Source organism: Pelophylax lessonae (assembly GCF_965119305.1).
Source record: "Pelophylax lessonae genome assembly, chromosome: 9".
Lineage (NCBI taxonomy): Eukaryota > Metazoa > Chordata > Amphibia > Anura > Ranidae > Pelophylax > Pelophylax lessonae.
Genome location: NC_138776.1, coordinates 146,990,861 through 147,006,754, shown reverse-complemented (window position 1 = coordinate 147,006,754; position 15,894 = coordinate 146,990,861). Strand labels below are relative to the sequence as shown.

The 15,894-nt window shown below is 41.7% G+C and overlaps 1 protein-coding gene across 2 annotated transcripts in view; it reads right to left on the bottom strand.

Annotated features, from left to right (window-relative positions):
- Positions 1–15,894, bottom strand: part of PALD1 (phosphatase domain containing paladin 1) — a 379,422-nt gene that overhangs the window by 107,492 nt on the left and 256,036 nt on the right. For both annotated transcript variants that reach the window (XM_082269285.1, XM_082269286.1), the window contains exons 16-18: positions 13,166–13,306; positions 11,612–11,683; positions 4,431–4,571 (exon numbers count right to left, since the gene is read on the bottom strand). In XM_082269285.1, the coding sequence (XP_082125411.1) occupies positions 4,431–4,571; positions 11,612–11,683; positions 13,166–13,306 (354 nt within the window). The remainder of the gene's footprint in view (positions 1–4,430; positions 4,572–11,611; positions 11,684–13,165; positions 13,307–15,894) is intronic.

Here is a 15,894-nt window from a genome sequence, read left to right as displayed (position 1 = left end):
GGACAGAAATTTGAGTGAGATGTGCTAGAAGGGGGGAATTTGTTGTGCTGAGGGGGGTGGGGGGGGGGAATTTGAGCTAGGAGGGGGGATTGTGAGGGGATTTGTGCTAGGAAGGAAAATTTTTTGGGGGGGGGGGGGCCGTGGGGGGGGGGGGTAAGATTTGTTCTAGGAGGGGGAATTTGGGGGTGTTTGTGTGCGGGGGAGGAAAGATTTGGAAGAGGGGGATTTGTGCTAGGAGGGGAAATTTGAGGGGAGGCAGGGATTTGTCTTTGGAATGGGGATTTGTGGGGAGAATTTGTGCTAGTAGGGATGATTGAGGGGGGGGGTATTATTTGTGCTAGAAGGGAGGATTTGGAGATAAAGAGGATATGAGCTATGGGTGGGGGCAAAGATCTGTGCTTGGAGAGGGGATTTGTACTGGGAAGAAGGGGAATTTTTCGTTTTGGGAGAAATGCTCATTCACAGGGCTTTTTTTCTCAGAGGATAGGTGCAGTAACTACCCTCTTCTGAGTCACCCCTTGTCTTTGACCCTACCCACCTCTGAGCACTGTCTCTTGGTTCCACTCTGTACCCACCTCCCAGGACTGCCCCTTTAAGAGAATACAGAACCGAGCATCATTTTGTGGTGCTAAGTAATTTGTATGGAATTTGTTTACAACAAGAAAAGCAGTAAAATAGATCTCCTGCAGCCAGTACCAATACACCCCCTCCCAGAAACAATAGACCCCCCCCCAGCAACAACAGATCCTACTTACAACAATAAATGTTCCCATAAACAATGGATTCCCCACAAAAAAGACTACCCCAGCAACAACAGATCTCCCATCAGCCAGCATCAATAGACTTCTCCCTAAACAGTAGATCCCCATCCAGCAACAATTGACCCCCCCAGCAACATAAGACCACCTACCAGCAACAAAAGACCCCCATGCAAAAAGATCCCCTCCAGCAACAATATATTCCCCAGCAGCCAGCATCAATAGACCATCCAACACACCCAGCACCCCTTGCATCAATTACATGCATTCTTTGGTGAAGGTACTGGAACCCCCCTGCTCATACATCTTGGGGGGTGGGAAGGGTAAGCGCAGTTTGGCATCTTCGCCCTAGGAGCTAAATGACCTTATCCCAAAACTACATATACTGTGTGTGCAAGGTGGGCAGCTATATAATGCAGTTCCACATCTGGTAGTGCTGCTCCCTCCTGTAAGTTTACATACTTTTCATATATTTTTCTTTTGCTTTAAATAACTTATGCGACTTAGCATAGTTAAGATTGACTTGTCTATTAAGATGATGCCTTTCGTATTAACCTTGTGACCGGATACCCCTGAAGTATTTGATACACTGCGAGGCAAGGCAAGTTAGAAGATTTGTAGTAAAGCTTCATTGTGTTCATTGCGCTACCAAAATATTTAATCAGTATAAATCTGAAAGTAAGAGCCTAAACCTGGAAGTAACTTTTGCATTATCGCTTAGAGCTGTTTCAGGTAGCAAAGAGCGAACTGCAAAAGCATCAAAATCCATTATTATTATTTGACTTCCGTTAGCTTAGAAGGTCTAAAACAAGGCGCTTAATGCATTCTTTGAGGAATCACTAGTTTTCAGTGTAGTTAGATCTTAGCACAGGACTGTTAGCTTTCAGTGTCAACCACTCAGGCTCTTGATAGGGTAAGCATGCTGTTGTAGGTGCTAAATACTGGTAGATTATGGGTTAGTGGGTGAAAGTAAGAGTGAAACTGTCATGATAGAAAAAAGGGTTGTTGGCCCTTTTGCTGACCAACCAAGTCGCTGACATGAAACACATATGCAGATTACAATAGTCAGGGAAAAGTTATAAATCTTATTTAGAGAAATGAGCAATAGCAGCCCCTATTTTTATTCATGATAGGATACCTTACTTCTTAGTAACAGTGTTAAGTGTTAAATGTGTAGCTTAAGGTTATGTTTAGGGATTGGGGGGTCTGGTTAAATGTTGGCGTACAGGCTAAAAGTCTGTGTTAGGGGCTAGGTTGAGTGCTAGGGTTTAAGGAGAGAGACGGTTAGGAACAGATTTGAGACCAGCATAGTTTAATACAATTAATTCACTTGTTTTCAGCGCCGAAAGTCTCACACTAGCAAATAATGTGCTTGGGCTCCTGAGGCTGCAAACTAACATACAATTCTTCACTTTGCCAACTGAAGTAGGCTGTTTTGCAAATGCACCACTGTGGTTTTTACATGAGGGCTTCTGTCTAATTCGAAATATTAGACACCCAGAAGCATAACTTTTTCCTTGTCATGCTCATAAGGAAGTCATTTTGTGAAAACAGTAATGCCTGATTTTAACTCCACTTTGCACAATTAACTGGAACCCATCAGGAAATTTGCCACCTCACCAGAATTTTAAAGTAGGATTGTTGGTATGCTGTTGTAATCATTTGTACCCCATGCACAGTAATACTAATTGTGCATTTAGTTCTCTACTGTTTGCTGTAATTGGTTACAGAACTTCATGGCTATTTCATTGCAAAGGTACAACTCTAAGCCCATACCAAATGCTCTGCTAGACATCAACTAATTTGAATTAAACATCTGTCAGTATTCAAGAAGCAGTCATTCAGCCAGCTTATACTGGATTTTCAGAGAATTATTCCAGACCACCTGTTCATTTTTCATATAGCAAGGATGAGGTATAATACAGACCAATTTTCATGATCAGTTAAGAGACATGACTCATACAGCATATTTCTAACAGGTGTCCCTGAATTGTGTGCATTGGCTGGACTTAAAGCAGTGCCAATAACTGCCAGCTAATGAGACTAAGCTCATGTTACTTGAAAGCATGGGAATGTCAATACCATACATTCACTTTTCATGACATACAGTGAAAGTATATACAGTATGTTCATGTATAAAGCTTTGCTTTCTGAGAACATATTAAAAATACTGTATATCTGTATAGATTAAATTCTCTGCAGCTATAAACAGCCTTGAAAAAGCTTTATTGCACTAATGTAGCTGGTTAAGCACCAATGTAACCCCTAGTTACTACCACAACTGTTAATGCGCATGGATTAAAATAGGCATTTTTTATGCCTATCGCAAATTTTCAGCGCCTGGAGAGCTGCACGTGCCACATCCTGCCATTCAACTAATAGATGTACAGGACCATCTTCTTGTAAACGCTGATAATTTTTTCATCAGTGTTTACCCACACACGTGTGCCTTACGTATTTCCTGAATGCATAACCTTCATGTTCAGAAAAACTATTGGACAGTGGATATTCATGAGCTGGTAAACAAAAGAAGCATCTTGATGTATAACAGGATGGCGGTGAACAGCTATTCTCTTGTATCGCAGGCTTTATGTAGCACATGAAGCTCCCCGAGAGTGGAAAAGCACTGAACAGATTTACTTTAGGCATAAAAAAAATGCCTATTTTAGTCAGTGTGCATGAACACTTAGGCCTCTTGTACATTACTGTAAAGAACAGTATATGGGTGTGCAGTGTAAAATACGTCTGTTGTTGTGGTGCCTGGGAGCCATAGCTGCAGTGTATCTTTTCCCCATAGGAATTCATTACCAAAAACGTTGTGTTTGTGTGAACACTGGCCCTGTTGCGTTTGTGTATGAGTGCATTTTTCAAAATGTAAAATGTTATGCTTTGAAAAATATGCGTGCACAAGTAAACGCCTATGTGAACGAGACCCAAGAACTTAAAAGTTTTCTCTGCGAACATTTCATCTTTATTCATTTCAAAACAATGACTGATTATATCTGCCAAAATTGCCCAAATATACCTAATGCACAAATTTTGAGGCCCACAAATACAAAGTTCTGTCATGATTTACAAAAATAAAATTGCAGCTTAGTGCTGTCAGTCAAATCCTGTGATGGAGGAGCAGGTGTGGGGCAAGGTTGAGCTTTGCTGTCTGTGTCTAAAGAAACAGGCACTGCGGCTTGAGATTGAGTCTGCAGGGTTGCCAAAATAGGAAGTGGCTTCCTATGGTGGATCAATAAGAAGAGCAGGAGCTAGGAGTGTTGGCAGGGGACCCATAAGAAGAGAATCTGTGCAGCAGGTAAATACGGTATATCATGTTTGTTATTACAATGAATTTTGACTTCACAATCATTTTAGGTATATTTTTGAATAATAATCTGCAAAACCCCATTTTGTAACTCAACTAGTCTCACAGTAAAAAATTAACTGTGCATAGAAACTTGTTAGCTATGAATCACCACTAGAGTGATTACACTGAAAAGACATTGATCAAATGTGAAGATACAGTATATTTCTGCATCATGAGCTTACACAACAAAGCCTACTTTTAGGCTTTCACATATCTTAGTTTTCTGGACATTTCAATTTTATAATTAAACAAGAAAATGATTGACTTCATTGTGTGTATCACATTTTTGTATATCTGTAGGTATAATAGTTACTTACCTGTCTGTAAGTGCATATAATGATCTCTCGTAAGTGGTAATGCATAGGAGTCATGGTTTCACTGACAGCGTCAAGTGCCATATCTACTTCTTTCTTTATTTTGTGTCCATCAGGCAGCAACTGAACAATCTTCATCACTACCTAAAACATTGGATAGATATGGGGAAGTGTTGTCTTATTAACACTGAAAAAGTGTACAGTAATCCATGTAAAGACACACAACACATTAAATGTTGGGAGTACTTGAGGGCCCACGATAATAATGTTTTTAGCACAAAAACATTCATTAAGATGTTAAAATGCAATAGTAGTATACATTATCCCAATAAGGGGATCGTATATTATGTAATGAATGTTCATAAAAAGTTCATAAATGTATCCTGGTGCCAGTAATGAAAAACTGAATATACAGTGTTGCTGTGTCTACCACCAATAGATGAAATTCAAACTCACCAGAGCCCGATGCTGTCTAAGTTATAAGAGAGCTATAATGTTTTTAGCAACAAGCCTCTTGATCCATGGACACCTGGACCCTCAGTGACATCCGGATCCAGGAACACTCCCCAAAAAGCTCATCGACTCAGCACATAACATGAGATTTTGAGATAAAAAAGGAAGAGGCTCATGGTGTAGTATGAAGTGGCGTTAAAATTTAATGAAAAAATGTTTGTAACACTGACAATACAGTGTACATAAAATTCTAAAATAAAACTTCAAATCAAACAGTATAAGGACTCACATCAAAAGCCACCACTACAGGAAGGAGTGATGGCTGGACCTTTGACGTTTGAGATGATAGCGCTACGGCCGTTTCGCGTCCCACGCGTCATCAGGAGTTTTGTCCAGGTGTCAAGTGTCCAGGTGTCCGTGGATCAAGAGGCTTGTTGCTAAAGACCTTATAGCTCTCTTATAACTTAGACAGCATCGGGCTCTGGTGAGTTTGAATTTCATCTATTGGCGGTAGACACAGCAACACTTCTATATCCAGTTTTTCATTACTGGCACCGGTATACATTTATGAACTTTTTATGAACATTCATTACATAATATACAATCCCCTTTTTGGGATAATGTATACTACTATTGCATTTGTTATGAGCGCTGCAACCTCTTTTTTATTCTGTATTTTAGTGTATGTATATTTTACACTCCTTTGCTAGCTGCTTATTCCGTTATATCTCAAGTGCTGATTCATCTTTTTCTACTATTCATTAAGATGTATTGATTTTGCAGACATTATTATAACAATGTAACAAACAACTGCAACTAAATGTTTCAAGGGGCTCAATGATAGAAGTTCATGATCTTGATCCGATTTATACTGAACTATGGAATTCAGCCATTAAGTGCATTGTACAAGTGCAAAGTCAAACTTCTTCTGTCCATTAATATTTTAAAGGTAATAAAAAAAAAACGTATAGACAATTAGGAAGAATAGATGAATAAATGTGATAAAGTACTTTTCTTCAAGGATTTGAAATCGAGTTTATTCTGATGCCACCTTGTGGTATCAACTGGTCTACAAACTAGCAAGTAATTTATGACTTTTTTTTTTTTATTTAAAAAAGATAAATGCAGAGAAGATCATTTTGCACAGCATATATAGGGCAATGAAAATGTTTTTGCCCAGATATATCTAAAGCATACTGTGTAGCATTACAAAAAATATATACACATACACATACTATATTACCAAAAGTATTGGCATGCCTGCCTTTACATGCACATGAGCTAAAATTGTCATCCCAGTCTTAGTCCGTAGGGTTCATAATTGAGTTGGCCCACCCTTTCCAGGTAGAACAGCTTCAAATCTTTTTGGAAGGCTGTCCACAAGGTTAAGGAGTGTGTCTATAGTAATGTTTGACCATTCATCTAGAAGTGCATTTGTGAGGTCAGGCACTGATGTGGACGAGAAGGCCTGTCTCACAGTCTTCACTCTAATTCATCCCAAGGGTGTTATATTGGGTTGGGGTAAGGACTCTGTGCAGGCCAGTCAAGTTCCTCCACCCCAAACTTGCTCATCCATGTCTTTATTGGCTTTGCTTTGTGCACTGGTGCGCAGTCATGTTGGAACAGGAAAGGGCCATCCCCAAACTGTTTCCACAAAGTTGGAGCATGAAATTGGCCACAATGTCTTGATATGTCTTGATATGCTGGAACTAAGGGGCCAAGCCCAACCCCTGAAAAACAACCCCACACCATAATCCCTCCTCCACCTAATGATTTGGACTAGTGCACAAAGCAAGGTCCATAAAGACATGGATGAGCGAATTTGGGGTGGAGGAACCTGATTGGCCTGCACCCAATAGAACACCTTTGGGATGAATTAGAGAGGAAACTGCAAGCCAGACCTTCTCTTCCAACATCCGTGCTTGATCTCACAAATGCGCTTCTGGAAGAGTGGTCAAATATTCCCATAGACACACTCCTAAACCTTGTGGACAGCCTTCCTAGAAGAGTTGAAGGCAGCTTTCACATTATCACGGTGCAGGAACAATTTTGACAGCGCAATGTTCACGCAATTATGCGTGTCACATTGGGCAGCCCAGTTGCTGGAATGGGCTGCCTTTTGCATGTTTGTTGCCTGAACGTGATTTTTAAAGGCTCAATTTGTTGTCAATTCCATCATAGCACAATGCATGGCATGCATTTGGGTACCTTTTTCTTTCAATGGCAACCCAAACGTGAGGTGTTTTGCTTCAATTGTCGCACAGCAATCACAGCTAATCACGCCTTTAAAAATCATGTGAAGCTTCGAACCTAAAAAGGAGCAGGAGCTTCTTTTCCTGTAACAAACCTGCATTGGGAAGCCCATTCAAGTAAATGGGTTTCCATATGCAACTTACAGAAACACATGAAAATCGAGCTGTCAAAATCAATGAGCGCCTCTACACAATGTGAATGGGGCTTTAATCACTTTTAACAGCATTTAAAGAGAGGAAAGGTGATACTGCAAGTTGCTGAAAAGAAACTACTAAATATAATAATATAGCTCAGTGCAGAACTAAAATTATGAGAGCTGAACAGAAAAAGACCTGCAATTGTGAATGCAGCAAGCCTATGAAAAGACACTGAAAAGTGAATGAGCCTGATAGAGAAAAGGCATTTGGGGTATATTTTGGGCATTAGAAATATAGAATTTGAAATATAGAAGCTGTTCCTTGGACAAAATTGTAGGTCTGATAGTCAAGTTGCAACGGTTTGCATCATATTCCTAAACATAAAGAGATAATAAATGTGATGAGAAGAGACCTGATGTATATGAAATTGCTGACTCTTTTTAGACCATTCAGTGAATGTCAGGCAATTCCCCACTGTGGTCTGGAAAAGTGTAATGGGCAGTGTTGAGACACCATTAGCCATTTCACATTTATTTAGCAGGATCTTAAAATCTGGAATGCTTTAGTTTTGTAAAACGTGCACACGTGTTCCTTAATCTAGTAACAATTACACTAGTGATCTAATAATCATACACTAGATAAGATCAAAGAATGTTGGGATATTTTATAGAACAAGAAAAATGTAAGCACTAAGAGTATTTCATTGTTACTTCCTGTTACAAGACCGTGGGAGGTCCTACTGCGGTGTGCCACAAATCTCCACTGGGCAGCATACTTCAGGCAGCAAATAGCACCTGGCAGTCTATCAAGCTAAATACTACGTGGAATTATGTTATGTGGATTAGTCCCTGTTGTACGTTGCCATGAAAGCACAAACTACAAATCATCTACAAAGTGTGTGGCATGAAAATGTCTGGAAGGCATTTTAACTGATCTGTATAGGAGCTGCATTTTCCCATTTGTTATTATCTCTTTGGTAATCAGATTTTATGCACATGGACAGTGCTCACTATATTTACCTTTTGTTCACTACATTTCAAATTAATGGCACTGTACTACAGAACAGGGCTTAAAAATGCGGGGCTTTATATTGGCGTTTTGGCAATAGCAACCCTGTTGCATGGAGTTTTTTATTTTAGAACGTTTTTTTTTTTTTTTTTTTAACCGTGTTTTCACTACATTGAAACTTTTCAAAAGCCAAGTAGCACTGGCTCTTATTTACATGTCTTGAAGGATCTGTGCTTTTTCCAAGCATTTTTTGTGCTAGAATTGTGGTATCTTTTATGAAATCTATAAATTAACAGCACAGAGAATGTCATATTGCACTGCATTTACAGCATACAAACCGGGAGCGGGCCTATGCTATAGACACAATTTCATGATTCATTTCTACAAAGTGGAAGAAGGCATAATGCATGTATTCAGCTCCCAGGAAATTATCCTCCAACAAAACCCTCGTTTTCCTATTACCGGACCTCTTATGCCAAACCCTGGAGATGCAATGCTCACAGAAATCCTGCAAACTAGGAAGATAAAATACAGATGGGGTTTTCCCTTCCACCTTAAAGTCTTCCATGATGACAAATCCAACAAATTTGGTAACCTTCCAACATTCTTAGGCACCTATGAATTGCCTCAAATATCTTTGCCGGACTGGCTTCTTCAACCAGCGGCTTCGAGCCTCCCCATCACCTTGGGTGGCAACAAAGGTCAAGGAAGAAGAGATCCAGTTCCGCCTCCCAGATGTCTCCAAATGACTGCTGGACATTACAAGTCATAATCCTCAACCTGCCACACTCACACTTTCTACACCCAAGTCATCTGGTTTGATCCCATGTTTGTTTAATCATCAGATATTTTATGTATATTTTATTTCGTTTTTGTGGTCTGCTGTTTACTAGTTTGTTTACTTCCCCAAGGAAGACCTCCATGCAATGCATGTTATGTTCAAATATACAGTACAGACCAAAAGTTTGAACACACCTCATGCAAAGAGTTTTCTTTATTTTCACGAAAATTGTAGTCACACTTCAAGAGGTAGTCACCTGAAATGGTTTTCACTTCACAGGTGTGCCCTGTCAGGTTTAATAAGTGTGATTTCTTGCCTTATAAATGGGGTTGGGACCATCAGTTGTGTTGTGCAGAAGTCAGGTGGATACACAGCTGATAGTCCTACTGAATAGACTGTTAGAATTTGTATTATGGCAAGAAAAAAGCAGCTAAGTACAGGAAAACGAGTGTCCATCATTACTTTAAGTCAGTCCGAAAAATTGGGAAAACTTTGATAGTGTCCCCAAGTGCAGTCACAAAAACCATCAAGCGCTACAAAGAGACTGGCTCACATGCGGACCGCCCCAGGAAAGGAAGACCAAGAGTCTTCTCTGCTACGGAGGATAAGTTCATCCGAGTCACCAGCCTCAGAAATCGCAGGTTAACAGCAGCTCAGATTAGAGACCAGGTCAATGGACCACGGAGTTCTAGCAGCAGACACATCTCTAGAACAACTGTTAAGAGGAGACTGTGTGAATCAGGACTTCATGGTAGAATATCTGCTAGGAAACCACTGCTAAAGAAATGCAACAAGCAGAAGAGACTTGTTTGGGCTAAAGAACACAAGGAATGGACATTAGACCAGTGGAAATCTGTGCTTTGGTCTGATGAGTCCAAATTTGAGATCTTTGGTTCCAACCACCGTGTCTTTGTGCGACGCAGAAAAGCTGAATGGATGGACTCTACATGCCTGGTTCCCCCCGTGAAGCATGGAGGAGGAGGTGTGATGGTGTGGGGGTGCTTTGCTGGTGACACTGTTGGGGATTTATTCAAAATTGAAGGCATACTGAACCAGCATGGCTACCACAGCATCTTGCAGCGGCATGCTATTCCATCCGGTTTGCGTTTAGTTGGACCATCATTTATTTTTCAACAGGACAATGACCCCAAACACACCTCCAGGCTGTGTAAGGGCTATTTGACCAAGAAGGAGAGTGATGGGGTGCTGCGCCAGATGACCTGGCCTCCACAGTCACCGGACCTGAACCCAATCGAGATGGTTTGGGGTGAGCTGGACCGCAGAGTGAAGGCAAAAGGGCCAACAAGTGCTAAGCATCTCTGGGAACTCCTTCAAGACTGTTGGAAGACCATTTTAGGTGACTACCTCTTGAAGCTCATCAAGAGAATGCCAAGAGTGTGCAAAGCAGTAATCAAAGCAAAAGGTGGCTACTTTGAAGAACCTAGAATATGACATATTTTCAGTTGTTTCACACTTTTTTGTTATGTATATAATTCCACATGTGTTAATTCATAGTTTTGATGCCTTCAGTGTGAATCTACAATTTTCATAGTCATGAAAATAAAGAAAACTCTTTGAATGAGAAGGTGTGTCCAAACTTTTGGTCTGTACTGTATGCCTGGTGATTTATGGGATACTATTCTGTTTCCTGATTCCCAGCAGAGCTGTGAGCTTGAAATGTACCCCACCTTAGGAACCTCAGGGCCCAAAGAGGCTTGGGTTTTACATGTTCACATATTGTTCCTTGTGATGTTTTTCACTAACATATTGATTGTTTATGTAGTACCTGGGGGATATCCTACTATTCTCTGGGTTCAATCTGTTCGTCAGTTCTTTTAACCATCACCTCCTTGGTACCTCCTATCTCATAGTTAGGTCATAGATAGGTTTTTCCCTATCAGTTATTCTCAACATGTTTCTTATTTTTGTCTATCCAATCATCCCCGATTTTTCTCAGACCCAGGTTCCTCTAATGGGACATATACATTTCATCCATTTTTTTCTCGATGGCGGATAATTTAACATTTAAAGTGTCCCACTTTATATATGATAATATTCCTCAATTCAGGAATACATCTTTTCCCCTGGTTTATCACTGGACGCTGAATGACAACCTGTTATAGGATGCCCCTTGTGTTGTGGATGTTTCACAAGCTAACAGAGAAATCTCTCTTCACCATGCTTTGGATGATGCCCATCCATTGACTAAATGCGAAGCCTTGAAATGTGTGGTCAGAGGCGTTTTTTAACAGCACGGTTCTTGACTTAAGAAGGAACATTCTGCAGATTTCCACAAACCCCTGACTCGCATATCCTGGTTGGAGACCTCCCACAAACAGACCCTCTATTTATTTTGTATATCTGACCATATCCTTGGGAGGTTGCTTTTAAAATTTTGCCTGTTATGGTACTTTGAAATGCAATACCTAAGATTTTGTTGCCAGCAATTTCTGGAAGTGTTCCTTATTATTGCCATAATTTGCAAAATTGTAATTTACAGTCCCGATAAAAACAAATAAAATATATATTCAACTATAAAGTAATTGCCTCACCTCAAACTCTCCCTTTGTGTACTTGGCATCTGGAACACTAACAATTTCATCCTCACTGATTTCAGGAATGGTCTGCAATAATAATAATAATCATCATCATCACAATAATATATAAACACAGACACATACACTATATTGTCAAAAGTATTGGGACAAGGAGAGGTAAAAATTGGCAAAATGTAGGTATTGAACCTGGGTCAGAGTTCTAAATGTGGAGATAATCATGTTAAAAGTAATAGGGGAGTATGCTACATTTTAAAAAGTCCATATGGTGTATGAAGCCCACTGCAGTGGCAGCTCTGTGTAGGAGCAAGAAGTGGCTCAGAAGGAAGACACAGGGAAAAAACGCAAACGTCTTCCAAGTGTAGCTTTTTGAACATTAATAAAATTAAAAAGGAATGTTATTCACAAATTGTGATAAAATCACGGGCATATAATGTATGGCACTGTACATGTAGTGCGCAGCATCATCATAGTCTCGGGATCACACGTCTGGATGTAGTAGGCTGGATGGCCACGGTTGGGTGCACAGGTGGATTCCCGTGCTTTTCGACTCTGTGGAACGCATTCAGGGACAGGCCGACGTCCTCGCGCCATATACAGGAAGTGATGTCACGCCAGTCCCTGAGTTCCAAAAGCTACACTCATATGGCCCTTGTGTTTTTTCCCTAGTAAAAGTATTGGGATGCCTGCCCTTATAAACACAAACTTTAATGGCATCCCAGTCTTAGTCCATAGGGTTTGATATTAAGTTGGCCCACCCTTTGCAGCTATAATAGCTTCAACTCTTTTGGGAAGGCTGTCCACAAGATTTAGGATGTCTATGGGAATGTTTGACAATTCTTCTAGAAGCGCATTTGTGAGGTCAGGCACTGATGAGGACAAGAAGGCCTGGCTTGTAGTCTCTGCTCTAATTCATCCCAGAGGTGTTCTATCGAGTGGAGGTCAGGACTCTGTGCAGGCCAGTCAAGTTCCTCCACCCCATCACTGATACTTAGTCATATAGGAACATAAAGGGGCCATTCGCAAACTGTTCTCACAAATTTGGGAGCATTAAATTGGCCAATATGTCTTGGTATGCTGATGCCTTAAGATTTCCCTTTACTGGAACTAAGGGGCCAAGCCCAATTCCTGAAAAACAACCCCACACCATAATCCCCTCTCCACCAAATGTTTTGGACCAGTGCACAAATCAAGGTCCATAAAGACCTTGGCCTGCACCACCAGAAAGAATATCTTTGGAATGAATTAGAGTGGAGACTGAGCTAGGCCTTCTCATGCAAAACCAGTGCCTGAGCTCACAAATGCGCTTCTGGAAGAATGGTCAAGCATTCCCATAGACACACCTTGTCAGACCTTGTCAACAGGCTTTACAGAAGAGTTGAAGCTGTTATAACTGCAAAGGTTGGGCCAACTCAATATTGAACCCTACGGACTAAGACTGGGATGCCATTAAAGTTCATGTGCGTGTAAAGGCAGGTGTCCCAATACTTTTGACAATATAGTGTATACTCAAGCAAACAGATTACTTCTATATTTTGATTTATTACTCACATTAAAATGCCAGAGAATAAGCAATGCAATGACCATGGCTGTTGTTGTCCTTCCTTTTCCTTCATGACAGTTGAAGACAAAGGCTGCATTGGAGTCCTCTGCAAGTGTACACTTCATAGCTTGGAGAATCATGTCAAAATCCTGCAAACAACAATACTCTTGCTGGTTACTTGTATTGCGTAACACACAATATACCAAAATAAAGTATGTAAAGAAGAACTCTCCCGTATTTTTCATCTTTTTTACTTTTAATTAATGGTGAAGGGGACCAACTGCATATAGCACTTGGTCCAGTTCGTATCAGTGGGCCCATTGGGGATTAAAAGGTTCTCTTTGCTGGCAGTAGCTCCACCCCTAACAAACCCAAATTAGGGGCGTTCCTATCGGGGGACCACCAAACCCTCCCTATCCCTCTCTAAGATGACTGTTCTTTTACTATTATAAATAAACAATCAACACTGCCCTGACAGTGCTCATCAATTATTCATAATAGTAAAAGATCACTCAGCTCTGTAGCACTTTGATCTATCTGTTGATGCTTATAAATCTACACAACCCTGGCTGATGACTCAGCCCCCGTTCACACTGGGGCGACCTAATCGCCTGACAGGTCGCCGTAAGTCGCCTTGCATTGAGAAGCTATGGACCCATTCTAATAGGAGCGACACAAGTCGCTCCGACTTAGAAAAAGGGTCCGGAGCTTCTTTGGGGCGACCCGGAGCGACCTGCATAGACTTCAATGATATGAAGTCCGTGCCGGCCGCTCCGAGGTCGCGGTGTGAGCAGCGTGCCGCGACCTCGGAGGTCGCCCCGGGAAGTAGCGTCGCCCCAGTGTGAACGGGGCCTCACACAGCCCCACAGCACTGTGTGATTTTTACTTTTACAAAATGACCGATGATCGACAAGTGCCATGTATGAATGCCCACAACGCTGTTCATTCCTTCATAAAAGTAAAATTTAACTCAGCAAAGCAGGCTGTGTGATCTTTTAAGAATCTTTCTCCAGAGAAACCCCTATTTCCAGAGACTAGCACTGTCACTCACAAATCTGTATCCTTTCCTACCAGCATTGTCAGAAAGTGCTGGGAAAAATGTTCAACCATGTAGCCTAGAAATGGCAGAGTACATTTCATTGAGACCAAGTGCTACATGTATATGGTCCCCCAAAGGGTTAAAAATAAGTTTAAAACGTCTAGTGAAAATGATATAACCTAGTGAAAACGATATAACCCTAGTGCTTTTCAGTGTGTCACTAAGAAAGTAATAGGATTGGTGATCCGCTTTAGAAAAGTAAAACGTTCCAGTTGCCAATCTAAATGACTGGTTGCTTATGGCAAGCCACACAGGTTATACAAAAATAAAAGAAAATGTTCAGGGTAGGTGAAGTTCAGATAGGGATGTCACTAGGCTCCTGCCCTGGGTCTCTTCCACTAAGCTCCAGGTTAAGCATGCATTTTCCTGCTATGCAGGAGTCTCTACCGGTTCTCCTGCATAGCTGTGGGCCATGTCTTACAGCTAAATCTATGCAGGAGAACCTGCGTATTGATAAAGCAGTGTTACAGACTCCTGAAGCAGCAGGTCACAGAGCAAAGGAAAAGCTCTCTCAGGCTCTTCCTTGGCTCTGACATGTGATGTGACACTGCTGATGAGATGCCCGGCAAGACCTTCTCTCACTAGATGTCAGGTATTGCAATAATTCTGAGGTCTGCTAAGATTTTTTTTTTTTTTTTTCCAGAGGAAGGTGGGGGCTCACTGTTTTTGCAGAAAATGGGTGATTTTCTGTTGAAGGTGATTTTTTGCTTGAGGGGGGGGGGGGGGGGGACATTGCTGAGGGAGGATTTTTGTTTGAAATATGGAGTTACATATTTATGTTCGATACAGCACAGCAACAAATCACAGTGGTCAGGAGTATGTAACTCCATACTTGTTGCATATTCCTGACTCCTGCACCCTGTATGCCAAGCTGTATGTTACAGGTTTATGACCATTAAACTCTACAGTATATGCAGGCCTATACCAGTGGCGGCTGGTGCTCAAATTTTTTTTTTGGGGGGGGGGGGGGGCGCAAACAGAAAAATGTAATAGGCATTGCTTTGCGGCAGAAAACGCTGTAAAAAATTGCGTAACTTTGAGGTCGCAAAGGGGCCTTCAGTAAATAAGGTATAGTGTGCCCCCTTTCAATGCAGAGAGACCAGCGTGCCCCTTTCAATGCAGAGGGACCAGCGTGCTCCCTTTCAATGCAGATAGACCAGCGTGCCCCCTTTCAATGCACAGTGACCGGCGTGCCCCCTATTAATGCACAGTGACCAGCGTGCCCTCTTTCAATGCAGTGACCAGCGTACATGCCCCCTTCAATGCAGTGACCAGCGTACATGCCCCTTCAATGCAGTGACCAGCGTACATGCCCCCTTCAATGCAGAGATCAGCGTACATGCCCCCAATGCAGTGACCAGCATACCATTCTCCCAATGCAGTGACCAGCACACATGCCCCCAATGCAGTGACCAGCATACATGCCCCCAATGCAGTGACCAGCATACATGCCCCCAATGTAGTGACCAGCATACATGCCCCCAATGTAGTGACCAACCAACATACATGCCCCCAATGTAGTGACCAGCATACGTGCCCCCAATGTAGTGACCAGCATACATGCCCCCAATGCAGAGATCAGCGTGCGTGCCCCCAGTGCAGTGACCAGCATACGTGCCCCCAATGTAATGACCAGCA